The sequence below is a fragment of the Amphibalanus amphitrite genome, unplaced genomic scaffold, assembly GCF_019059575.1.
Source record: "Amphibalanus amphitrite isolate SeventyFive unplaced genomic scaffold, NRLGWU_Aamphi_draft 001197F_arrow, whole genome shotgun sequence".
NCBI lineage: Eukaryota > Metazoa > Arthropoda > Thecostraca > Balanomorpha > Balanidae > Amphibalanus > Amphibalanus amphitrite.
The window spans coordinates 21,185-45,263 of record NW_024882691.1 but is presented as its reverse complement, the minus strand read 5'-3'; the positions used below and the strand labels follow the sequence as shown (position 1 = coordinate 45,263).

The following is a 24,079-nucleotide window of genomic DNA, read 5'->3' as shown; positions in this document are numbered from 1 at the left end:
AGTGGGCGCCTCCGCCTTATACCTTGGTGAGTGGACTTCTCTCCGCCGCAATGAGGCGGTACCCTAGTGAGTGGTTTTGGTGTGTTTTGCCGGAGTATAACGTACAAAACAGCGCGTAAGAACTTCATATGTGGATGCTGGTTTGAAAAGAAGTGAACATAACTTTTTGGTGTTGGGCTATTGTTTCGTATTTTATCAATGAAAAAGTAGGTGAGTGGCTTTGAGAGGGTCAATTGCCAAATGCCAATGTACCTAAATTTGATTCTGTTTTCGCAGGAGTTTCCGAATTTTGACCATCATCCATATGAATCCTTTTTTACGGAATCTTTGTTTCTAATCAAGGGAAGAGTTTCCCTGAAACATCAGCTAATGTGGTGTTTAAACACTTTTCATCGATTCGAAACAACTGTGCTTCTTCGCGTTTCCTATTTTGGATTAACGAAATTACTAACTGAAGTTGGTAATAGTGTAGTCCATTACACCAGCAGGTCTATTGACACGGAAGTTTTCGGCGCTCCAATCGCTAATCATTGGCATGGAACGGGTGATGTGTGTGTTTGCCTCGTACCTTTGCTCTGACTCGGGTTTGCTTTCGTCACTTTCCTTTCAACACCTGTAAGCATTGGGTGCCCGTTGTTAAGGATGTGGGCTTAATGAAGTCATGCTTGTACGGTACACATTAGGTCACTGTGAGGACAGCTCATGCAAAGCCGAACCAGCTCATGAAGGCTTTGATTGCTCGCTGCGCCACGGTTTGACCGCTAAATCGCACTCTAAATCATCTACTGTAAAAGGCACACTGGTGGCACACTGGTAAAAGGCACTGTGGTTCGGTTCTTGCCGATTCTGCTTTGAAATTGTTGTATTAACGTCATTATTGTGATAAATTACGATGGTATTGATCGTGGTATGATCAAAACCAAACCATGTCACCTGATTTTTCTGATCGTGTCATGGCTTCTCGCGACTTTCACTATCACATTGATTCAGCAGCTGGTGGGCTTAACCTGGACAACGCTCAAACGCTGATCCTTTGTGACCTTGTGACCGTACTGATGACACTTCTGTTCTGACCCCACCAGTGTTGCCTTGGACTTTTTTGACCCTGTCATTGTGACCCTGACCCAGCCCCTTTCGTCAAACCTCTTTGACTTTTGTAAGTCCATTAGTAACCCCACTGACCTCTCTGACCCTTTGGTGACCTGTCTGACCTCTGTGACCTCATCACTGACCCAATGGACCCCTGACCCTTGGCTAACACCTCCCATGTCCGAGCAGCTGACCCTGGATACGATCTGGCTGTACGTGTGCGGAATCGACCCGGCCTCCGGGGGCAGGCTGCCCAGTCGACTGTGTGTCATCCCCGAGGCTCTTACTTGTCTTCTGGAGATGGTCCGTGCTCACCTCAACTACGAAAGGTGAGAAATCGGTGGTGAATGTGTGTATGTGGTGAACGGTGCTGGGAGTTGATTACTGAAGTGGTGGATGAGATGATAAACGACACATACTTTTTGTGGTTTATTGAGCACACAGCAAACGTTTTTTTTTTTTCACAGTTACGCACCAACATTCAGCGACTAAGCAACATTGATGTTTTGACAACAGACAATGCGCTGTCAGTGCGTGAATGGGACTATAAGCGTGAATGACAATCATGTTATCACAAAAGCGATATTTATGACATCTCTATAGGCTCTAACAAGCTTTCCTCATGCCTAGCCCTTACTGAACCCTTTTAAACCCATTCGAACGGCTGAGACCAAATTTAGTAAAAAAAAGAAAACACCTTAGTTTTACCATACCTAAGTACCTTACCGGCCTACCCTACCCTTACTCTGCCCCAACCGTTTCCTACGCTACTCGTACTCTACTCTACCCATACCCTCTAGAAGCATGTGACTCAAGCGTAACGACACTAAGCATGATTAATGATTACCATGGAACGACATGAACAACATATGGACAAAGCAGCACTGAACGTTTCACTCCACTGATTTATACCTACTGGTTAATACTGATGTTGCCAGTAAATTTTGCAGTTAATGCGAACTTGATGTTGTTTTACATGCAAAGGGATCTGCGCTATAACTCAGATTCCTTCTCAAACCTCTGTGCGTATTGCGGATCACGCGCCAGCTTTTGAATGCGCGGATCCTTCGGCCGATCCATCCGATAGCTGGCGGATAACTTGTACCGCTCGTCTGGTGGACAGAAGAGCCTGTCTACGTTGCCCCCTTCACGATATTCACTATCAAATGGTACGAGTTGTGGTGGTTTTGGTGGCGGGTGGGGCACGGTGACGTAGTGACGCGTGCCTCCGTAATCGCCGTGACCATGTTCTGACCCGCCGCCTGCTCCTTCTTGATCATAAGGCAGGAGACAGGGGCTGCGGGAGCCCTTCTCCAACTGTTCCGGCCCACGACTGGTGTATGTCGAGACAGGCCCGGCACTGGTTGGGCGGTCTATAACATCCTCCATGTCTTGGTGAGACGTGTCGCCAGTCGTATTTCCGGTGTCGTGAGTCATTTCGTGGCCGGGCTCAGACATTCCGTATGACTCCGTCGGTGAATGTGGCGGCTGGAACTTTTGGGACTTTTGGCGGACTCCTTCCGACTTCTTTTCCGGTTTTGTTCCACGACTGGTGTGTGTCTCGGCGGTTCCGGCGCTGTTCGTACTGTCTGGGGCGCCCTGATCGGCCGGCTGGTGGGACGCGGTGTCGACTGACCCGGGTACGTAGTTCTGGATCGGTGCGCTGATCGTGGGTCGTGAGTCCGGTCCATGAGTCCGCTGATCGTCAGAGGGGTGCAGCGGGACAGTAGGGAATTGGACTTGGTGGGGGTCGGTGTGTTGACCGTCAGAGGGATCCAGTAGGGCGTGCTGGGAGGACTCGCTCGTTTGTCGATCCCCGGCGGGGACTCGTGACCAAAGAGCTACATCTCCTATACCTGAGTGGCGTGTTGTTCGCCTACGTCGGCCTCCATTTTGTCCTTCAGCACGCGACCGTTGTCTGAAATGACGTCGAACGAAAAATGCGGTGACGGCTAGCGCAATCAGGACCGCGGGAATGATAATAGCGACTAGGATCTCATTATGGGTGAAGCCGGTGCGGACCTGGTCCGAGCCATCGCCGGACGTCTGGTCCCTGGTCTCGGGGATCGTTTGTGGGTCCTGTTCACTTGATTCACCGGCTGTCTGAGGCGGCAGTGGCGGCTTGCCTCGCAGTGGCGGCCTACCTCCTCTGTGCAGGTTGGCGTCGGTAGTAGACGGCAGTGGCGGCCTGCTTCCGCTGAGCAGGTTGGTCGGATTAGTGGGCGGCGGGATGGTGATGGGTTTAGGACAGAACTTCTGCAGGTAGTGGCCCAGTATCGGTCGAAAACCATTGATCACGCAGAGAGGCTGGTGTATCCAGAACTCGTTCTCAGAAGCTACATCTAGTCCCAGAGCTGTCGCTATGTCGCACGTACAGGGAATGTCCAATGTCAGGTCATGCATTGTTATCTTCTGGGTCTGGTCGAACTGCAGCGAATCGTTCTGTGGATGTTTGATGTGGAGATTGTCCAACAGAATCCGGTTGCGACCTGTGCTGTTTTCTTGCATCACACTTACCGACCTGAAGGCTCCCTTTTTCAGAACATCGATTGTGCAGTTTCTGATTGTGATATCGTTGTCTGCACGCACCACTAATGCTTCCTCTGACGCTTCAGCGATAGCGCTGTACTCAATGGAGAACTTGGTAACATTCAGCTGCAGTCCTCCCTTTGCTATTGTTCCGAATGTGTTGTTCTTGATTTTAACAGTCCCAACGGTCCCACAGATGCCCGATGTTTCGATTTCGTCAAATTCGCTGTTTTCTAGAATAAGCGAAGTCATCCATTTGCAAGCTGAAATGCAGTGTTTTCTGGTTCGTTTGATATGCGACGAGCTCAGGGATAAAGATCCAATCATGTCCCCGAATGTGTTTTCACCACACGTTTCCATTCCAACGTCTTTTACTTTCAGCTCAACAATGTCTGCCTCAATGCCATCCGGCTCAATGTTGAGATACCTAACTTTTTCCAGCCTGGCCTCCGTCATTCTCGAGTTTCTGGACAGTGCACCTGAGTATATTGTGAGGTTTTCGATGTCTTCGATCCATGTCTTGTGCACTGTGACATTTGACGTGAATGCTTGCGTTGATATCGAAAGTGATTTAATACCCATCATGTCAATTTTATCTATCAGAGAATCATCGCTGAAGGCGCTTTCATGAAAAGCCAGTGATCGTATTCCGCTCAATGTCAAGCCGCGAAACTGTGTGCTAGCAGCGGAAAACGGTAACAGCTGGCAGTCATCCACGTCCGTTATGGTGATTCTGGAGCCTCCTCGCCAGTCTTGGAATGTCTTGGAATGCAGCCGAAGGTCCTTCACTGCGCGTATTCTCACGGTGATCCGTTCGGAGATGCCGCCGCGCGCCAGAGAGTTGTTCAGGAGGATCAAGGTGTTGACGTTGGTGATCTCGATTTCCTCCAGGAATTCCAGAGAGGAGATGGAGTCCTCACCGATCGATATGATCTCGGCATTGGATATTTTGATTTCTCGCACACCTCTCGGGAACGATGCTGCTGTGATGTCTATCTGGAACAGAAACATGAACACTGCCATCATCATCATCATCATCATCATCATCATCATCATCATCATCATCATCAGCCATCATCATCATCATCAGCCATCATCATCATCATCAGCCATCATCATCATCATCATCATCATCATCATCATCATCATCATCATCATCATCATCATCATCATCATCATCAGCCATCAGGTCAGCCATCGGCATCAGTCATCAATCATCAACATAAATCATCATCAGCCATCAACATCAACCATCATCATCAGCATCAGCCATCAGCATCAGCATCAACAGCTTCAATCATCAGCATCAATCATCATCATGAGCATCCATCATCAACATCAATCATCAGCATCAGCACCAATTATCAGCATCATCATCAATCAACAGCATCAATCATCGTCATCAGCATCAATCATCATCAACATCAGCCATCATCAGCATCAATCATCAGCAACAGCATCAATCATCAGCATCAGCATTAAGCATCCAAATCAATCATCAGTATCAATCATCATCAATCAATCGATAATCATCACTCATCGTCATCTCTACCTGCCTCACCTGTTTCATTGGCCAGTTTTTCATGTTGCAAATTACTGACTCGGATTTGTGACATTCATCATCATCATCAGCATCAATCATTAGCATCAGCATCAATCATCACCAATCATCATCAATCATCATCCTCAACATCAATCATCAGCATCAATCATCAGCATCAGCATCAGCATCAACAGCATCAATCATCACCATACACATCCATCATCATCATCAATCATCATCCTCAGCATCAACTATCAGCATCAGCACCAATCATCAGCATCATCAGCATCAATCTTCAGCATCAATCATCAGCATCAACAGCATCAATCATCATCATCAGCATCAATCTTCAGCATCAATCATCAGCATCAACAGCATCAATCATCATCATCAGCATCAATAATCATCATCAATCAGCATCAGCCATCATCAGCATCAATCATCAGCATCAGCATCAATCATCAACATCAATCATCAGTATCAATCATCAGCATCAATCATCATCAATCAATTGATAATCATCGCTCATCGTCATATTTATCTGCTCCACTCACCTGTTTCAATGGCCGGTCTTTCATGCTGCAGATTACTGACTCGGAGTTCTGGCATTCTTCCCGTACAACAAACTCGCAGTTGGACTCTTTACAGTCGGTGGCAGAGACCACATGCCGGCCGACGGTCAATACAATCAGAAATGAAATCACTGAGGTGATAATTCCCATAATGGGTAGCAATATTGAGTTACGGACAAGGGTGGTACCGCGTTCATGTTACTGTAACAGTGGCACGGCGACGAATGACTTGCAGCGCCTGTTGCACAGAGATTGCTTATCAGTCCGTCGGGCTGTATCTTGTTTGCTTTCAGGGGCGATCCTGAGGTGGGCAGGGCATTAAAACAGAGGACGGAGCTCAGGACAGGATAGGACGGCCGGAGGTCACCCATCATCAGTTATTCAACCATCTCCAACGAACTTAGGGTCTGTACTGACCAGTGGCGCAGCCAGGGGGGGTCAGAGGGTCAGCTGACCCCCCCGAAATTTTTGTCAGGGGCCCGCTCGAGAGAGAGAGAGAGAGAGAGAGAGAGAGAGAGAGAGAGAGAGAGAGAGAGAGAGAGAGAGAGAGAGAGAGAGAGAGAGAGAGAGAGAGAGAGAGAGAGAGAGAGAGAGAGAGAGAGAGAGAGAGAGAGAGAGAGAGAGAGAGGGAGAGAGAGAGAGAGAGAGAAAGAGAGAGAGAAGAGAGAGAGAGAAAGAGAGGAGAGAGGTCCTAATCTAATCGGACGAGCCCGCTTCGAGAAATGCCCACAGATGCGGGGACACCACAGATGAGGGGTCGGCCTGGGGCCCCAGGTGGACGGGCCCGGGCCCCGGGTGGATGGGGCCCGGGTCCCCGGGAGAACGGGCACGGGCCCCCGGGAGAACGGGCCCGGGCCCCCGGGAGAACGGGCCCGGGCCCCCTGGGTAGATGGGACCCTGGCCCCCTGTGGTTGGGTCCGGGCCCCCGGGTGAATAGGGCCCGGGCCCCCGGTGGATGGGGCCCGGGCCCCCCGGTGGATGGGTCCGAGCCACCGGGAGAACGTGCCCCGAGCCTCGGGTGGGCGGGGCCCGGACCCCCGGTTGGATGGGCCCCGGGAGAACGGGCCCGGGCCCCGGGTGGATGGGGCCCGGGTCCCCGGGAGAACGGGCACTAGGGTGTGTCATTTTGGGCACTTTTTTCGCAAAACATGGTGCTCCACTGATTTTATCGTGCCCCAGACACGTGGAAACTGTGTGACATTTTTTATTTCCCCCAAATATTAACACCCATGCGGCGCCGACCGCCGACACTTTGGCCTATCTCTCAGCATTAGCGACCTCAGCGCCCCTAGCGGCAATGTTTTGAACTAACACGCTCGCTATGCTTTGTGAGCTTACGATCATCATTAAATGCATTTTACCGAAATGACGCCTTGCTGTTGGCTTGTCTGGCACTCAGAATGTTGGTGAAAATGTGATGTTATGCATCTTAAAGCACGAAATAGTTCTGTGTTAATGTATAATGTATATTGCATAGTACTACCCCAGATCCCCGTCCTGGTCTGACGGGATAGGTAGTACGAGCGCATGTTTATACATAGTGCCTGCTATTAGGTGTCACATGTTTTTTTTGTAGCGTCGTTCACTGCATAGACCCCGGGGAACAGGGGGGGGGGGCAGTGGGGGCGTTTACCCCCCCCCCCCCCTCCAACTTGAGAGCCGAGTGGGCGCCGCCCCCTCAACATTGATGCAACGATGAAGGATCTCTGCTCCCTTTTATGGACCTACATGTCTGTTTTTATATAAACATCAGCACAAGGTATTTCTCTTGCATGTGAATGGTTTCTGCTGATTCGGCATCGATTTAAGAACACCTGCTATTGTCATCCCACTTTGATTTTATCTGAACTTGATCATAACTTTGGTAGGTCAGATTTTATACTGGACCATTTTGGTTCCGGATGGTATTTGATTTGGCGTGATGAGAACATTATGACGTACAACGGTGGTAAAGTCGTTGATTGATACAGGTTTACTCGCTCCGGTGGGAGGCAGTAGCGGCGGAACACCTTCAATTAAATGGAGGGGGGGGGACACTGCCGACTTTTGGTCCCATTCTTTCCATGCAACGCCCATAGGGCTAATGTTAAAATGCCCAAATCAGAGGGGGCACGGTGCCCCGGTGCCCTCCCCGTTCCGCCGCCTATGGTGGGAGGGCGGCGTGTGGGACTCAGAAGGAGACTTCTGGCTTGTGTTGTGCCTTTGGTAGGACCCTCAGTATCACCGATGCAGGGCCTTCAGAGCCTCCAATTAGGGGCCTTTAGAGGCACTGGTGTGGGGTCCTCACAGACGCCCGTGTGGCCCCTCAGAGGTGCTAGTGTGAATCCCTCATAAGCGCCGGTGAGGGTCCTCACAGAATACAGACGCCGTTGTGGACCCTCAGAGACACTGGTGTGGGTCCGTTACATGTGGGTGTGTGGCCCTTAGAGCTGGCGAACCCTTTAAAAGTCGGCAGGGGGCCCTCAACGACCGGGGAGGGGGACCTCAGACCGGCAAGGGGAACACAGAGGCCGGCGGCATTTTCAGAAGCCCTGTGGGGTCCTTAGATACCGACAAGGTACTCTGAGACGCCAGTGCGGCCCTCAGTCTCTGGTGTAGGGCCCTCAGAGTTGCAGGTAGGTGGCCGTCAGATATGCTTTTGCCGAACCCTCACAGGCGCAGGTGTGGGTACCTCAGAGCCACCAATATAGGGTTGCATAAATGGTGTGGCACTGGCTTGGGGGACCCTCAGTGGTGTCCTTATGGGCCCTTAGAACCACTGGTGTGGGTCTCTCAGAGGTGCTGGTTGTGAACCCTCAGAGGCCCTGCTGAGGGCCCTCACGGTCTCCGTTATGGGATCCTCAGAAGCCGGCGTAGACCCTGACTGAGATCTTAGTGTGGCTACTTAGGGGCTCATGAGGTGCTCTTACGGGACCTGTGAGGTCTTTCTCAGCTGAAATATAGTCAGCGTGGACCCTCAGAGGTCAGTTGGTACCGCAAGGGTCTTTATGGCCGGGTGGGCTCTCAGAAGCACCAGTGAGGGCCCTCAGTCTCACAGTCGTCGTAATGGGGCCGTCAGAGACATTGGTGTGAGGCCATTACTGATTACAGGTTGGCGTAAGGCCCTAGATATGGCCCCTCTTGGGCTGGCAAGGACTCTCAGAGGCACGCTAGCGGCCATAAGAGGCCGGTAAAGGGCCCTCAGAGGCCGCCAGTAGCCTTCAGAAGCCGGCGTGTAACCCTCATGGACAATTTAGTGAGGCTTCTTTGGACTCACGGGGTGCTGTTACGAGCCCTATTCTTTCTGAATCGAAATATGGCCAGCATAGACCCTGAGCGGTAAACTGGTGCCACAGAGCCCCTCCGACCCGAGGGGTCCTCTGAATGCGATAGGGGGGGGGGGACTAGATGGCACGTGCCTCCTGAGACCCCCTGACTACGCTACTATTTCATATGCGTCATGTCAGGTATTTTGGGCTTGCACCCCAACTTGAAGAATGTTCCTGGGCCCCTGTGACAATATATTGTATTCATTATAGGTATTCGTCATTAGCTTGCACTCTCTGCAATCTGCCCATACTATTATTTGTCCCTAGACGCGCTTACAGAGAGCAGGGATAAGCCCATACAGTCAACGGTCTGTTAGTTTCGCAAACAGCCGCCAGGGGCGCTAGGGTCGCCTATGTTGTGAGATAGGGCAAACTTCTCTCGCTCGGCGCCGCCTGGGGGTTAAAATTTGCGGGAAATTAACAATGCCACGCCCTTTCCACATGAGTGGAGCACAATAAAATCGATGGAGCACCTTGCATTGCGATTAGTGACACACCCTAACGGGCACGGGCCCCCGGGAGAACGGGCCCGGGCCCCCGGGAGAACGGGCCCGGGCCCCCGGGAGAACGGGCCCGGGCCCCCTGGGTGGATGGGGCCCGGGCCCTGGGAGAACGGGCCCGGGCCCCCGGGAGAACGGGCCCGGGCCCCCGGGAGAACGGGCCCGGGCCCCCGGGAGAACGGGCCCGGGCCCCCTGGGTGGATGGGGCCCGGGCCCCTCGGTGGATGGGTCCGGGCCCCCGGGAGAACGAGACCCGGGCTCCTGGTGGGTGGGCCCCGGAGCCCCGGGTGGACGGGGCCCGGAGCCCAGGTGGACGTGGCCCGGCCCCGGGCCACCGTGTGGAGAGGGCTCGGGCCCCCGTGTGGATAGGGCCCGGGCCCCCGGGTAAATGGGGCCCGCTAGGGTGACCCTCCTGCTCCGCAACGCGAATTAGGGGTGTTTTCGATTGGCGGGCGTTTGGTTGGTCTTGTGTCTGTGGGTTATGTATCCATTTCGGTCGACACAGGCCATTTTGCGTCCTTCGACGGCACAAGGGAGGGAGGGTACGACCCCCCTGTTTGGCCCATGATCAAGCTAGAGCTTCGCGGAAAAGGCGAGCGTGTTGCCCGTGACCAGAGGAAGCCGATGATACCCAATTTTAAGGTCCTAGGTCATTGGTCGACCTTCCAGGTCAGGTCAATGACCCAATAGTCGGGAAAATCGGGACCTGTTAGAACGTCGTAAAATGTGGCTGCTATAGGGTTTTCGGGGTGCTGGTCAAGAATATTATGTTGGTTTTGATCACAGATGATGTTTTTATGCATTTAGGCCAGGTCGGGTCAGGTCAACCAGTAGGGGTCCTGCCGGGTATTCGTTATCTAGATACGTGTCAACCGCCTCTGACAGCTTCGTAACATGTTACGAAGGCACCAAAGCTACTTCTTAAATGTTAAAATGGTTGCTAAATTCGAATTCAGCTCCAAAAAACTAGCCTAGAAACATGCATAATTTGAAAAGTGTATCGTGGTCATCATAGGTCAATGACCTGACCTGACCTTCAGGTGACATTGACATCCACCTTATGTATGGAAGCAACATCAAATCACGAACGCTTGAAACCACAAAAGGACTGCAAACGCGCGGCTAATGCAAGCCGGCATATACGCCGAACCGGGATTCTGGCCAAACATGGTCTAGGAAAGTACCATAGGTAGGAAAGTAGGTCGGTCAAAGGTCATTTGGGTCAGGGTCATGAATTTTCACGTAATGAAGAAGAATCAGTACAATGTACTACAGCAGCCAATAGATGACTTAGGACAGGCACATTGGGACTTGTCCGACAGAAGCAGGCAACAGTTCCGGTTGCATACCTACCTATCCTATATGCTATGCAGTATGCATATTGCGGAAGGGGTACATTCCATCCTCGAAAGATACGAATTCGTACGTCATAGTAACACATTTCTGTCGTGGTCAATTTGCGTAAAAATTGAACAGCGGGTGATTACCGAGCTATTGTTCTATCCAACTTTTCTGATTCAAACTCGCTCAGGGTTATCGTGCAGGTAAAGGGGGCCCGCTCAGCAGAATGTGTATGAAATATGGAGAGATTCTGAAAAATGGGTGGGGGGCCCGCACACTAGGGGGCCCGCTTTGGAGGCGATGACCCCCCCCCCCCCCCGAAACGAAATCCTGGCTGCGCCACTGGTACTGACTACTGAGCAATGGAGACGTGAATTATAACAACAATCGCGTGCACGTGTGACTGGAACGGCGGTTCGACGCCAAAAGAAATCGAAACTCCGGCCATTGAAGCGGTGCTACACAGATTTCTTATCACGGTCCGTGGTGAGCTGTCATTGGTTGTTTTACACATTCAAGAGGTGGGCAGGGCTTTCGAGCAGGATGGGTTAGGACGCCATGGGACGCCCGGTGGTCATCCATCATCGTTCATTCAACCATCGCCATCGAACTGAGGGCTCAGACTCCGCACTGAACTATAGAGACATTTGCTGTGACAAACGTGTGTGACCGGGACGGCGGCCTGACGCCGGATGACTGGGCTTAGGCGTTCCGAAACTAACGCGCAGCCTCGCGCAGATTGTTTGGGGCTGTTCGGGTCCGTGCAGCATAGATATGTGCTGCGTGCGTCATACTTTGATGACATCAGCCACCTGGCTCCGCCCACTCTCCGCCGGCACGCAGGGGCCGAGCGCCGCTCCACACGAGGCAAACCGTGGCGCGGGTGGACTGTTGTTATTGGTTTTCTTCATTTTGATTGTCGTCGTGGATTGTCGTTTAAATAATGGTTAAAATGCGTTCAAGTGTGGTTTATTGCAATGTGCTATTGAAAAGAGTGATAATGATCCCCAAAAAACAACATGCCTACAAGCTCCTCACAATAAGAAATATACCAGTATAGCGCCTTTTGGGGCGACTAACGGAGCGAGCGAGCGGGTGAGTCTTGCACGTGCGAAATTTCGAGGGGGTACCTCCAACTGACTTGTGCAGGGCACCCTACTGACTGGTCTCTAGCGATGTGCCAAATTTGGGCACAATCGGCCCAGCCGTTCTCGAGATCTGGAAGCGGCACCCTGCACGTGCGCACGTGCAAAATGGGTCCCGACTGGCTTTTGCACGGCACCCTACTAACCGGTCCCTAACTGTGTACCAAATTTGAGCGCAATCGGTCCAGCCGTTCTCGAGATCTGGAAACGACCCCTGCACGTGCGCACGTGCAGCAGCACCCCAACTCTGGCACATGGATATGCAGTGCCTAGTGGGTGCCTACCTACATGCCAACTTTCAGCGCAATCGGCCAAGTAGTTACCGAAATATTGCAACAATTGCAAAACTGACACCTCTTCGTTTTGCACGTGGCACGTGCATAAGGGGTCACCCACATGCATCGGGAATAGTCCAATACTTGGTAGAAGGAATGAAGCTACCCTATAAAAATTACCGCGTGTAAATCGGTCAAGTGGTTGCTGAGATATAAGCCTCGCAAAAGCGTCCGCACGGCCGGCCGGCCGGCCGGCCGGCCGCTCATACTCAGAAATTTCCGTTATTCTACGTAAGACTCCGCTCGCTTCGCTCGCTCCGTAATGACGGTAAACTTAAATCCGCGCCACTTTCGCCTCCTGCAGCACCGAATTTCCGGCTGCAGGAAAGAGAAGTATGCTTCAGTAGGTGACACTGACGTCACACAGGCGATGACGTAACGGTGTGGGCGGGACTAACTGGTGGCGTAGCCCTCACTGCGCATGCGTGCTGCAGCATATTTCATTTTGGCTGCGCAGCTGAACAGCTCTTATCAACCGTGCGTGTTGAGTGGCCCGGCCGCCGTCTCATCGTACGTTCAAAGAACTAGGATGGTCCAGCGTTCCGGTCTGCCCAGCCCCGTGAGTTTCTGGCCCAATTGGAGGTCAAGCCACAAGCCCACTCACCGGCTGTCGGACCCAAACCCAATTGCCGACGCGCCAGCGCGGGGCGCCAGTCGACCCCCGGGGTCTTGACTAGCCTCAGAAACTTGACAAAAACCTTTGTCTAGTTGTCCCTACCTCGTCCTACTAGATTACAGACTAGTGCCCATGCTGAGGCTATTGAGCTTTTTGGTTGAAAAAAGCTGAGAGGTAGACACATCGGCTAGGTGCTACCATCTAACTCCTAAAGTAAATTTCATGTTATGTCCAATTCTCGCGTGATAAAACCATTTTGCTTTACCGATTTTATCATTTCTTTAAAAATGTTAATATTTTTTAACTATTAACTTCTATTGAGTGATCTAGCTGCCTCTTGCGGCAGACATAAATTATAGTACCTACCTACTGGGTCATTTTTACCTAGATGACGCTTTTTTTTAGATCATGCTATAACAGATGAAGCTTTTTTTCTCTTCTTTACTTTTCAACTGGTAGATGTTTGCTTTGTTTTCCATTTATCCACATGACTGAGATCATGGAATGGATAACAATTCGTAACCAGTTTTATAAATTTCGTGATGCCAAATCTGCTGCCTTTCTGTAGCTTTTTATTAGGATTTAGGGTTTGACATTTTTTCTTTCGTTCTTTTACCGTTATATTTCATGCTCATTGATAGAAACGCCCCTTATCGTAAACGACATATTTTTGACGTCACCATGGCGTCATCTTTAGTGTTGTAACCATCAAGCTTTCCTCAAATATGACCTAGGCATTCATTTGAAGCTATGCTAAGTTTCAAGATCATATCTTATCAGGCTTCGGAGATATCATGCAAAACGTAAAGGGGGCATTATGTCCTCCCCCCCCCCCTCCAGCGGCTCGTGGGTTAACCTTAAGTAACTAAATCCAAACAAACATAACATGACCTAACCTCACCTGAAATAGGACGCTTGCCTTCCGCCAAAAATTACAAAATTTATAAAGACGTCACTTGTAAGTTGATTCGCCCAATGACACTTAACCGACCCATGATTGGACTCCGAGTGGTAGGTATACAACCCGGCTGTGTGTGTGTGTGTGTTCGTGAGATAAAACAACGCATTTTGTTTGTGGTTTATTGAGCACACAGCAAGCTTTGTTTCACAAGCACGCACCAACATTCACGAGACAAGCAACATCGATGTTTTGACAACAGGCGTGCGACTCAGGACTTCAGTAAGCGCTGTGAATCACAATCGCGTCATCACAAATTTGATATTCATGGCAGCTCTACAAGCTCTATACGGGCTTTCCGTATGCTAAGCCCTTATGGAATTCGGCCCTACCCCTGCCCTTTTTCCATACGTTTATTTAGAAGCCAAACAACTGGGAACAAACGCATCGCGAGACAAACACGGGAAACGAAGAGCACGCCACTATGATTCCAGTCTCTCGGGCCACCAGAACACAAGCCACTCTGGGCGCTCCAGGCGGGCCGCCAGCCCCCCCCCCCTCCGCCCGGCAACGCAACGCAACTTTGCCGGACGACGCCCCCTAATTGCCGACGGGGCGAGCGAATCGTCCACCCGACGCAACGGTCGGACGGCCGGCCCCCTCGGGGAGGGACGGTCCCAGGTTGGCCCGGAGGGGTCTAAGACACATCCCTATCTTACCCAAACTCCGCCCTACTCCATAATCATACCCCACCCTACACAAATTCTACCGTACCCAGGGCCTCGGCTAAGGAATGTTGACAAAGGGGGCAAACACAAGCTGACGATTACTGGAAGGCCTGTGATCCGAAGCTTGAAGCAAAAGGTAAGGTACCCTCATTTCTGCTTTTTTCATCGAATTTTACCTACTGCTTTTTTGTGTCGGTAATTGGCGTGGCAAACTACAGTCAGTTGGATTCGTTTTGTATTTGTATTTTGTGTTTGTTTCTATTCAACAGACCGTCAACAGGTTTTTGACCCACTAAAAAACTGAGTCACAAGATTAAAAACAATAAATTTGGCAGACGCAGACAACACGCATTAAAAAGGCAGATACGCATGTGTAAAAAAGCAATGAACAATAAAAAGACATAAACGATGGAGTAAGAATATGAAGTAAGAAGAACAAATGCAAAACCCTATGAGCATAACAGTTTTAAAATCCCATGTCAGGTGGGAAAGAAATCACGATGAAGGTAAGCCAGAAACGTATGAGCAAACCGTAAACATGAAGACATAAATGATAAACGATTTGTACTTCAAAAACATGTGTGTAAATGTAGAAAGTGTAATGTAAAAGTGTATAGAAAAACGTTGAAAAAAAAACTTAAATCATAAAACCAGACATAATGATGAATCAATAGAAAATCACCTACCAACAGTGACTAGTAGCCCGGAGGTGGTGGTAAGTTCGCAACGTATTTGATGACACGAGCTTTGTACGCAAAACAGCTGGTTGTGAAAAAGTCGTCTTTGGAATGAGTTAGGAATGAGTTTGTCTCTCTCGTGACGCGACAAATCAGCCCGTTTTGGACCGTGCCAATGTGGGCGCGACTCTCAGCAAACAATGATGCAGTGCGTGTCGGTCGGATAGGCACGCGTAAAGGGGAATCGGGATGGTTTTATAAAAAAATATAGCGTTTGTTTAAGTAAAAACATTTATATGCATGCTCACATGCGGATCCAAGGAGGGCGTTTCAGGCAAGTGGCCCCCTCGCAACGCCTACAATCGATGATTTTTTTTTAACAAAAGGAAAGCTAATCTTTCATCAGGAAAGGTGCCTTTAACTGCAAAGCAGTGCATAAGCAATCTAAATCCGAGTTTTTTTTTTTAATTTGGAGAGACTTTTTCTGGGGTGCCCCTTCCCGCGGCGTTCGAGATTGCCTTTCTGAATCCGGCAATGGGTGTGCGGTAGCTTCGGCTTTCTCTCTTCACGGCCAACACGCTCGTTTTTTCTCACCAAGCTCTAGCTCAATTAATGACTGAACGGATTAGGGGTCCAATCGACCCCCGCTCCCTTCACATTTGTGTCTCGCAAAACGCCAATACGGCCGAGAATTACAACAGGAAGGGTGCCACCTTTTGGACACAACGCAGTTTTTACAAGATTAGCCTCACATGAACCTAAAAACCGGCTTCTCTTACCTATGCTCGAGACGGTCAGCATTGAATCCGCACGTGAAGTTATCATTTGCGAGTTTTGCTGCCAGCATTCGGGCAGGCAAAAATCTTCAGCACTATTTCCTCGTCGTGTTAAGGGTATTTTATAAAACATGAAATCAGCAAAGGTATGTATAAAAGTTATACTTTTGAAGCATGTTTTATCATTTTGAAAGGGTATATTTTTTCTTTATGGTATACACTTAAGTTTTAAAATTTTAATTGGGAAGTTTTTCTAGTAAGTTGCATGAAGGGTGAAGGGTTCCATAGATCTCTTAAGCATTGTAAAGGAAAAACCTTTACTCGACTTATTTGATGTTCTTTTGACGTTCTTGTTCTTTGGCAAATATGGCCAACAGTTACCTACTTGGTTACCTACAACTTAGTTCAAATCATGTTATCTTCTTCCTTTTTATTTGTTCATCTTTTTGTCTCAGTTGCGCCATCAATGCAAATGGCAGAATGATATGTTGCCATGACAACAGGATATGCCAGCCGTCCTAGCTGCCACATCAAACGACCTTGAGTTGTAGTGGTGATATAAACAACGATCTTTTTTTTTGCCAATGTATTAAATGCAATGTTTCGGTTTTTTGTATATTGTGGACGCGCTAACCACGTCTAAAAATTCAAATAAGTAAAATAGATTCATAGAACAAAAATTTCGGAAGGTGGCACCCTTCCTTTAACTGTCAAATTATGTTGGATATCCTGGCAAACGGCCACTGCTGGATCCAACTGGGACCTTAAGGTTTTTCTCCCCTAGTATTCAGAATTGACGATATTTGTCGTAAAGAAAAGAAAGCTTTAATTCGAGCATGCCTACGTTAAAGCATAAAAAACCGAAATCCGTTGAAGTACCCAAAAACAATTAGATGAACTTTTGGAAACTTGAGACTTTTTGAGCGAATACCCCTCGCGTTGACTCATACCGCCTTTCTGAATCCGCCTATGGCTGCCAGATTTAGCCCTTAGAAACCGCACTTCTCACTTACAAAATCCAAGCATACCTACATAGTTGCGTACCTGGGGGGAAGTTCTCCACTTTAACCTTCCAGGCGGTGGGGGGGGAATTTTTTTGCCCCCCCCCCTTTACTTTTTTCGATATATCTCGAGAACCGCTGCGCCGATCGTCACCAAACTTTCAGTACCTTCCCGGGAGCAGCTAGCGCACATGGTGACCAAAAATTTTCCAAAGGCTATGATAGGTTGGCCGCTAATGACGTAAGAGTGACGTCATTTTTGCCATTTTCGACCCAAAAAAAGGTTTCGCGGGAAGAGCTGACAGGCCTACAGCGTTAGAGATTCAGAAAAATGTTTTAGACATAAAAGGTGTGAAATCAAAAGGGCTACAAAACTGCTATTTCGGTTTTTCGAAATTTTTGGATTTTGACCCGCAAAAATAAAAAAATAGATTTTTTGAATGTAATAGCCAAAAAATCCAAAAAGTTTTTTGAATTTCGAAAAAACCGGAATATATGTGATAGTCCCTATCGCCTTCTATCTACATACCAAATTTGAGATCGATACCTCGTTTTTTGGCCAAGTTATAGCGAAAAACTGTTCAAAATTGATGACGTCAAATTTTCAAACTCAATTTTTAGCAATTCTAGACCTCGTATCGCAAAACAAAGACCACCATTAGACTCCCCGTGACGAGCTGCATCGAATCGATACCCATTTTATGCAAAAATATCAACTTTGAAATTTGACCTTTTTTGACCTGACCTTGACCTGACCTCCACCAGAAAGTGACCTAAACCGTACCTGATGGTCTTATAACCAACACCATTGAGTTGGAAATGAAAAACTGGCCATAAAACATGCATCACATAACCTTAGTAAAGTTGGGCTCATGTGGTGACCCTTGGTGACCTTTGGTGACCTGACCTGTGACCTGACCTGGTATGACCAGTGACCTCTAATATCAACATATGTACTAGACAACTGACGCCTTATCGCTGATTTTCGACAAAATGCGTTTTACTCGGTGTTATAGCGCTTTCCCTAGAAGCCCTGTGAACGGTGAAACATTTTATCTTTGACCTGACCTCTGACGTCATCGGTGACCCCGAGGTCAATGAAATTTGGTTTCCCTCGACAAATTTGACAGGGCTATCGAACGCCGTTTGAATTTTCCGGATCCGTCCTGTAGTTTCGGAGATACGGGGGGGGGGGGGGGCAAAAAATGTCCCCCCCCCCCCACACCGCGTGGAAGGTGGCTGGTAGGCCCACCGCCTGCCGGGTTAAAGATGTGGTGTTCGGTCAAGGTCCTCGCCGACCGTTTCGACCGCGCCAGGTTGACACCTGGCTTATAGCTGCCAGAGGTCTTGAATCTGAACTTTTCGCCATTGGAGCAAATGCAGGTCACTACGGGGGAAATTGCCCCCTCCCTTGATAGACGAGGCCCTGGTCCTACCTACCCAATACCCATACTCTACGCTACCCATGCCTTACCCTGCAGAAGCAGACGACTGAAGCGTAACTACACTAAGCATGATTAATGATTATGATTACCACGGCACAACATGGGCAGATGGTCAAAGCAGCACTGAACAGTGAACATCCTACACCATGAAAAACCTCCATCAATGCCCCATTTCAATGTGATTTAAATTGTCCACTTCAATCAAATTGTAATTTTTGTGTGGCAGATTTCGTCACACTTGACCTTACAGCCAGAGTCGTTAACAATAAGAGTACAGGGTGTCCCGGAGTCCGTTGACAGGTACCAGCCATGCTTTTTCGTCAATAATTGTTAATCAACAACGTCTTCAAGCAGTGTCATTGTTTTCAAATGCATTCGACCTTTCATGAGCTCACAAAACGGCTGAAAATGGATGTCGCAAAATCGGGTCGGTTGTTAAACTACTCTCTGTTTCAGGGATAATTGGAATGGTTAAGTCGGAACTGACACATGGCAAAGTGTCGGCGAGGATGGGTACAACATGATGATCATCTAAAAAAAGATGGATTAAATTTTTGAAGGACGAAACCATGCGAGACTAACAGCGTTGTGAACGGCCCTCGTAGGACAGCAGACTCGTGTGCCGGAAAGCAGCGGAAAATGCGGTCAAAAACTATTGGAAACTGGCAAGAAGCTCACAAGCAAAGGTTTAAAAAATACCAGGTCATCGTAAAATAAAGGCAAAGCATCGTTAACATTTTTCATAATATATAATGCTAACATTTTAGAAAAATAGCACGCAACTCGCCAATCCCAAGGACAATTGGCCCAAAAACGTCAATGAATGTAAAATTTGATCTATGAAAGTTTCAAAAGCAAGATCCAGGGCGAAAAGCTTTCTTTCCAGACACAAATTTCCGACAGAACCACATCATAGACAGGTTTGGGTCCTTTACAAAGCAGAAGCCTTCCTGAGGAAAACACTCCGCAACCCAGGAAATGTTTTGGAATAGGGAATGACGAGCGTTTGGGTTTTGCAAAACTTGCACAATGTGTCTCAGATTTCAGAAACAGACGACCGACACATTCTTCTACCATATGATGCGAAAAAAATTACCCTTGGCCTTTCCCGTTTGTTCAGGAATGAGGTCGTTTTGAAAAGGAAAATGGTGCTTTGGATGTCAGCGCCAGTCTTCATGAAGGAGTTGGCGCCGGAGAATACCTACAAAGTACTTCGGAATGGTGTCGATACAAGCTGTTGGTTTTCCGGGAGAAACAGATGTTGCCGGGGAGCTCGTCAAACCTAAATCCAACGCAAAAACTGCAGGGGATTCCCCTGCAAGAGCTTGAAGGCAGGAAACCTTTTATCGGTCTCTGGCAGCTGGCGGAGCGACGAAAATCGACATGAGCACATCTTTTTGGAGTTATAGTAAAGGTTTTGGTCTGCAACATTCCGAATTAGTTGCCAAAGCATGTATATTTGTCTAGTGTATCGAAGCCTTATATTTTTGGCTGGTTCTTATATGCTTTATTGGAATGGGTAATGTGTCAACGAGCTTTCGGGACACCCTGTAGGCTTAGAACCACGTTGGCATTTATTTTTTTAAATAAATTTTGATCATGTATTTAATATGAGCTGGTTAATACTTCTACCATTCAAATGTGGTATCGGTTTTCGCATTCACATTTGCGGTTAATGCGACCCGATAATCAATTTGCCACCAGCCTGTTTGATTTTGACCTGATCCTCTTTAGATTTAACTTCAAAAGTCAGAATGCATCTACGCTACACCGAAGTCTCAGGCTCATTTCCCGGTCCCCAGGGCGGCCGGTTCATCCTGCAGCTGGTTGATCGAATGTACCGCTCGTCTGGTGGCCCAATGAGCCTGTCTACGTCACCCCCTCCAGGATACGTACTGTCCAATGGGTCGAGCTCTAGTGGTTTTGATGGGTGGCGGGACCCGGTGCTGTGGTGACGCGTACCTCCGTAGTCGCCGTGACTCTGTGGCGGGCCTCCGGTAGCTCCTCTCCGACCATGATATGGCACGGGAGGGATGTTGGACGGGCTCCTCTGCGACTGTACGGTGCCGCGGTGAGGGATTGCGGAGTCACACCCGGCACTGGTCGGGCTGGTCGGGACGTTCTCAGCCATTTCTTGGTAAGGCGTGTCACCAGTCTCATTTCCAGCATCGCCACGCACGGCTCTGTGGTGCTCGGGCTCTCCGGGTGCTCCCGTCAACGACTGTGTCGCCGGAGGGTTGTGTTGGGTACCCTTCGAGCCCCTCCCCAGCTCCGTCCCAGGGCTGGTGTGTGTCGAGGCAGACTTGACACTGGTCTGGCAAGTCGAGACACTTTGAACTGACTTCTGGCATGAGGCGTTGTCGACTGAGCCGGGTGCGTGGAGCGGAGTCGGTGCGCTGATCTGGGGGTGTGAGTCCGGTCCTTGAGTCGGCTGATCGTTTCCGTGGGAAACCAGTGCATACTGGGATGCTATACTTCCCCTAACTGATCGGCACGACTGTCCTTTAAACTGGCGACGAACGAGGAATGTTAAGACAACAGCTAGCGCAATCAGGACCGCGACACTGATGGTGGCGATCATTATCTCCATGTGGGTGGAGCCAGTGCTAACCTGGTCTGAGCCATCGCCGGACGTCTGGTCTGAGCCATCGCCGGGAGTCTGGTCACTGGTCTCACGGTTTGTTTGAGAGTCCTGTTCATTTGATTCACCGGCTGTCTGAGGCGGCAGTGACGATTTGCCTCCTCTGTGCGAGTTGGTCGGGCTAGTAGGCTGCGGAGTGGTGGTGGGCTCCGTGCAGAGCTCCTCCAGGTATTCGTCTAGTTTCCACCGTGTGTTATTGACCTCGCAAAGAGTCTCGTTGATCCAGAAGTCGTTCTCAGAAGATACATCGAGACCCAGTGCTGTCGCTATGTCGCACGTACAGTATATCTAAAAAGTATGTCCCCTGGTTTGGCTCTCCCACAGGAGGCGAATCGGTAACTTGGCTGAATCCCAGTTGCGGCATCCGGCCGCCAGGGTCGCTGCCGCGCGAGCGGCCTTGACCGCTCGCATGTCATTGGCAGTTCGGTCCCTCCCCATCTATACCGAGGTGGGGAGGGGAGAAGAGGGGAAGAGAGGGGAGGGAGCGGCATCCGCTCGGCACTTGGCGATACCTGGCTGACCCCGCGCTCCCTCGCTGACCTTTGTCCTGCCCTCAGGCGAAGACCGACTTCCTGGCCTGTAGCGGCCCAGCGGAAAACCGAGCTCGCGGGGCGCGACTCCATTGGCCCAATCTTATAAATGGAATGCTGTCGTATTCACGGCATTAGATAATATTAATAGTGATACCAGCAGTGGATGTGGTAAAATACAGTCCAAAATAAACGAAAGCACTCGATTCGTGCATAATGCGCCCTCCCATTCAAATAAGCCCGCCCACTTCGATAGATGGTGTAGTTTCTTAGGGCGTAAAAGATGCAAAACACTATCGATTTTTTTTTAGCTCGGCCACTGGGACCGACAATATACAATTGACTGAAATGCATGAAAACCATTTTGCATTTAGGTAATAGCCGTTTTCTGCACCCAAACTTTAGCCAGTGACGCCCTGTCCATTCTAAAGCGTTTATAAGATTGGTCCCAGCACCCGATTTTATATGAGGAAGTCGTTTAAAAAGCATCTTATTTCTAACGAATTTATTATTATGGCCACTTTTACAGGACGTCTATAGAGCTTTGACTTCTACATTTCTTCCTCGTTCAGGAGAAACGTTTTAACCCTCACCGGACCTTCAGGTTTTCTGAATACCGAGGGACGTTGGGGGTTGGAAGTGAGGAAACAACCCCCTTCGCCGATTCGCCCCTAATTGAGCTAGAGCCTCACGAAAGAAACGATCGTGTGCGTCGTTACGAAATGCAGCGATTGGTCTCCGATTTAAGGACCAGGGTCAGTCGATGACTTCGGAGGTCAGGTCAAGTGGCCCAAGGCACAGGTTCGGTTTTTGGTAAATAACTTCGCTAAAAATGATCGCAGATCCGCGATTTTAGCAGCATCGTGTTTGTCTAGCTCAGGCGTGTCGAATGGTATACTTTTTCTTCGGGTGAGATCAACTTAACCCTCGCCCGTATAGGGGGGGGGGGGGTCGAACGGACCCCCTCCCTCGGTTTTTCGCGAATAACTCGCGTAAAAAGCGGCCGATCGCGACTAAACTTTCGTTACCCTCGCGTTCATCAATTTTACACCCACCCTGAAACTGTCATGACCCTGACCTTAATGACCTTTGACCTGCGACCTACTTTTCGAGACCATGTTTGGCCGGAATCGCGATTCGGCGTATGTCGGCTCGCATTAGCGGCGCGTTTGCAGTCTTTTCGTGGTTTTAAGCGTTCAAACATGGGATATGATGTTGCTTCCATGCATTGACCTTTGATGACCTCGGTTCACTTTTTCGAGTTTTATATGTTTCTAGGCCAGTTTTAGGAGCTGGATTCGAATTTAGCAGCCATATGAACATTTAAGAAGTAGTTTTGGTGCCCTCGTAACATGTTGCGAAGCTGTCAGAGGCGGTTGCCACCTACTACGAATACCCTTACTGGTTGACCTGACCTGACCTGACCCGACCTGGCCTAAATGCATGAAGACATCATCTGTGATCAAAACTAACATGATATTCGTGATCAGCACCCCGAAAACCCCATAGCAGCCACGCTTTACGACTTTCTAACAGACCCGATTTTCCCGACTTTTGGGTCATTGACCTGACCTGGAAAGTCAACCGATGACCTAGGACCTTAAAATTGGGTATCATCGACTTCCTCTCGTCACGGCCAACACGCTCGTTTTTTCCGCGAAGCTCTAGCTCGATCAGGGGCGAAACGGCAAGGGAGGGTCCAACGGACCCCCCCCCCCCCCTTATACGTTTGCGGCTGGAAAAACACCAATATGGGCGAGAGTTAAGGTGTTAACCTCGGGTCAAGGTCAGGTCACAGCCCGTCAGGTCACGAAGCTGGGCAAAGAAGGTCATATTGCATATCAATCGATTCGGCAGGTCTTTTCATGTCCATTAGTGGCTTTATCGACTCGCTAGCTTTAGTTGATCGGGAGTTATTGACGAAAAACTGATACCCTTGGTTACGTGATAAATGACGTCACGCAAGATCAACAAAGCAAAATTAAAGCATCAGACCTTGCAAGGAGCGCATGAAATCACGATTCCGTGTGCTTGAGAATTTGAGATAGTTGTATATCATTTCCGGACCAAACTAGCAATTTCCATATTCCCCTGACTTTTAATGGTGAGAGACTGACGATCTCAGGCGACCCTTCAGAAAATCCGAGATATACATTTATACAAGTTGTGAGACTCTCGATCATACTATAAGATCCTGTAAGTTTCATCTCCCTATGAAAGCTCTGCACTGAGGGTGTAGCGAAGTTGAACATTTTAGGAGTGTGCACACAGTCCTAAAATGTTGAGGACAGTTTAGGACAGTTTCACACAGTTCATTTTAGGACTGCTCATTTATGACGTCATAGATCAGTGACCTGACTTGACTTAAAAATGCGGTTGGCGTAAAAAAATCTGACTTATCAAAT

The 24,079-nt window shown here is 49.2% G+C and overlaps 1 protein-coding gene across 1 annotated transcript in view; it reads left to right on the top strand.

Annotated features, from left to right (window-relative positions):
- The window catches only part of LOC122371031 (WD repeat and FYVE domain-containing protein 3-like), a gene marked incomplete at its 3' end in the record, with an annotated part of 91,678 nt that overhangs the window by 46,851 nt on the left and 20,748 nt on the right, over positions 1–24,079 (top strand). The window contains exon 35 of the mRNA XM_043347077.1: positions 1,279–1,418. Coding sequence (XP_043203012.1) covers positions 1,279–1,418 — 140 coding nt within the window. The remainder of the gene's footprint in view (positions 1–1,278; positions 1,419–24,079) is intronic.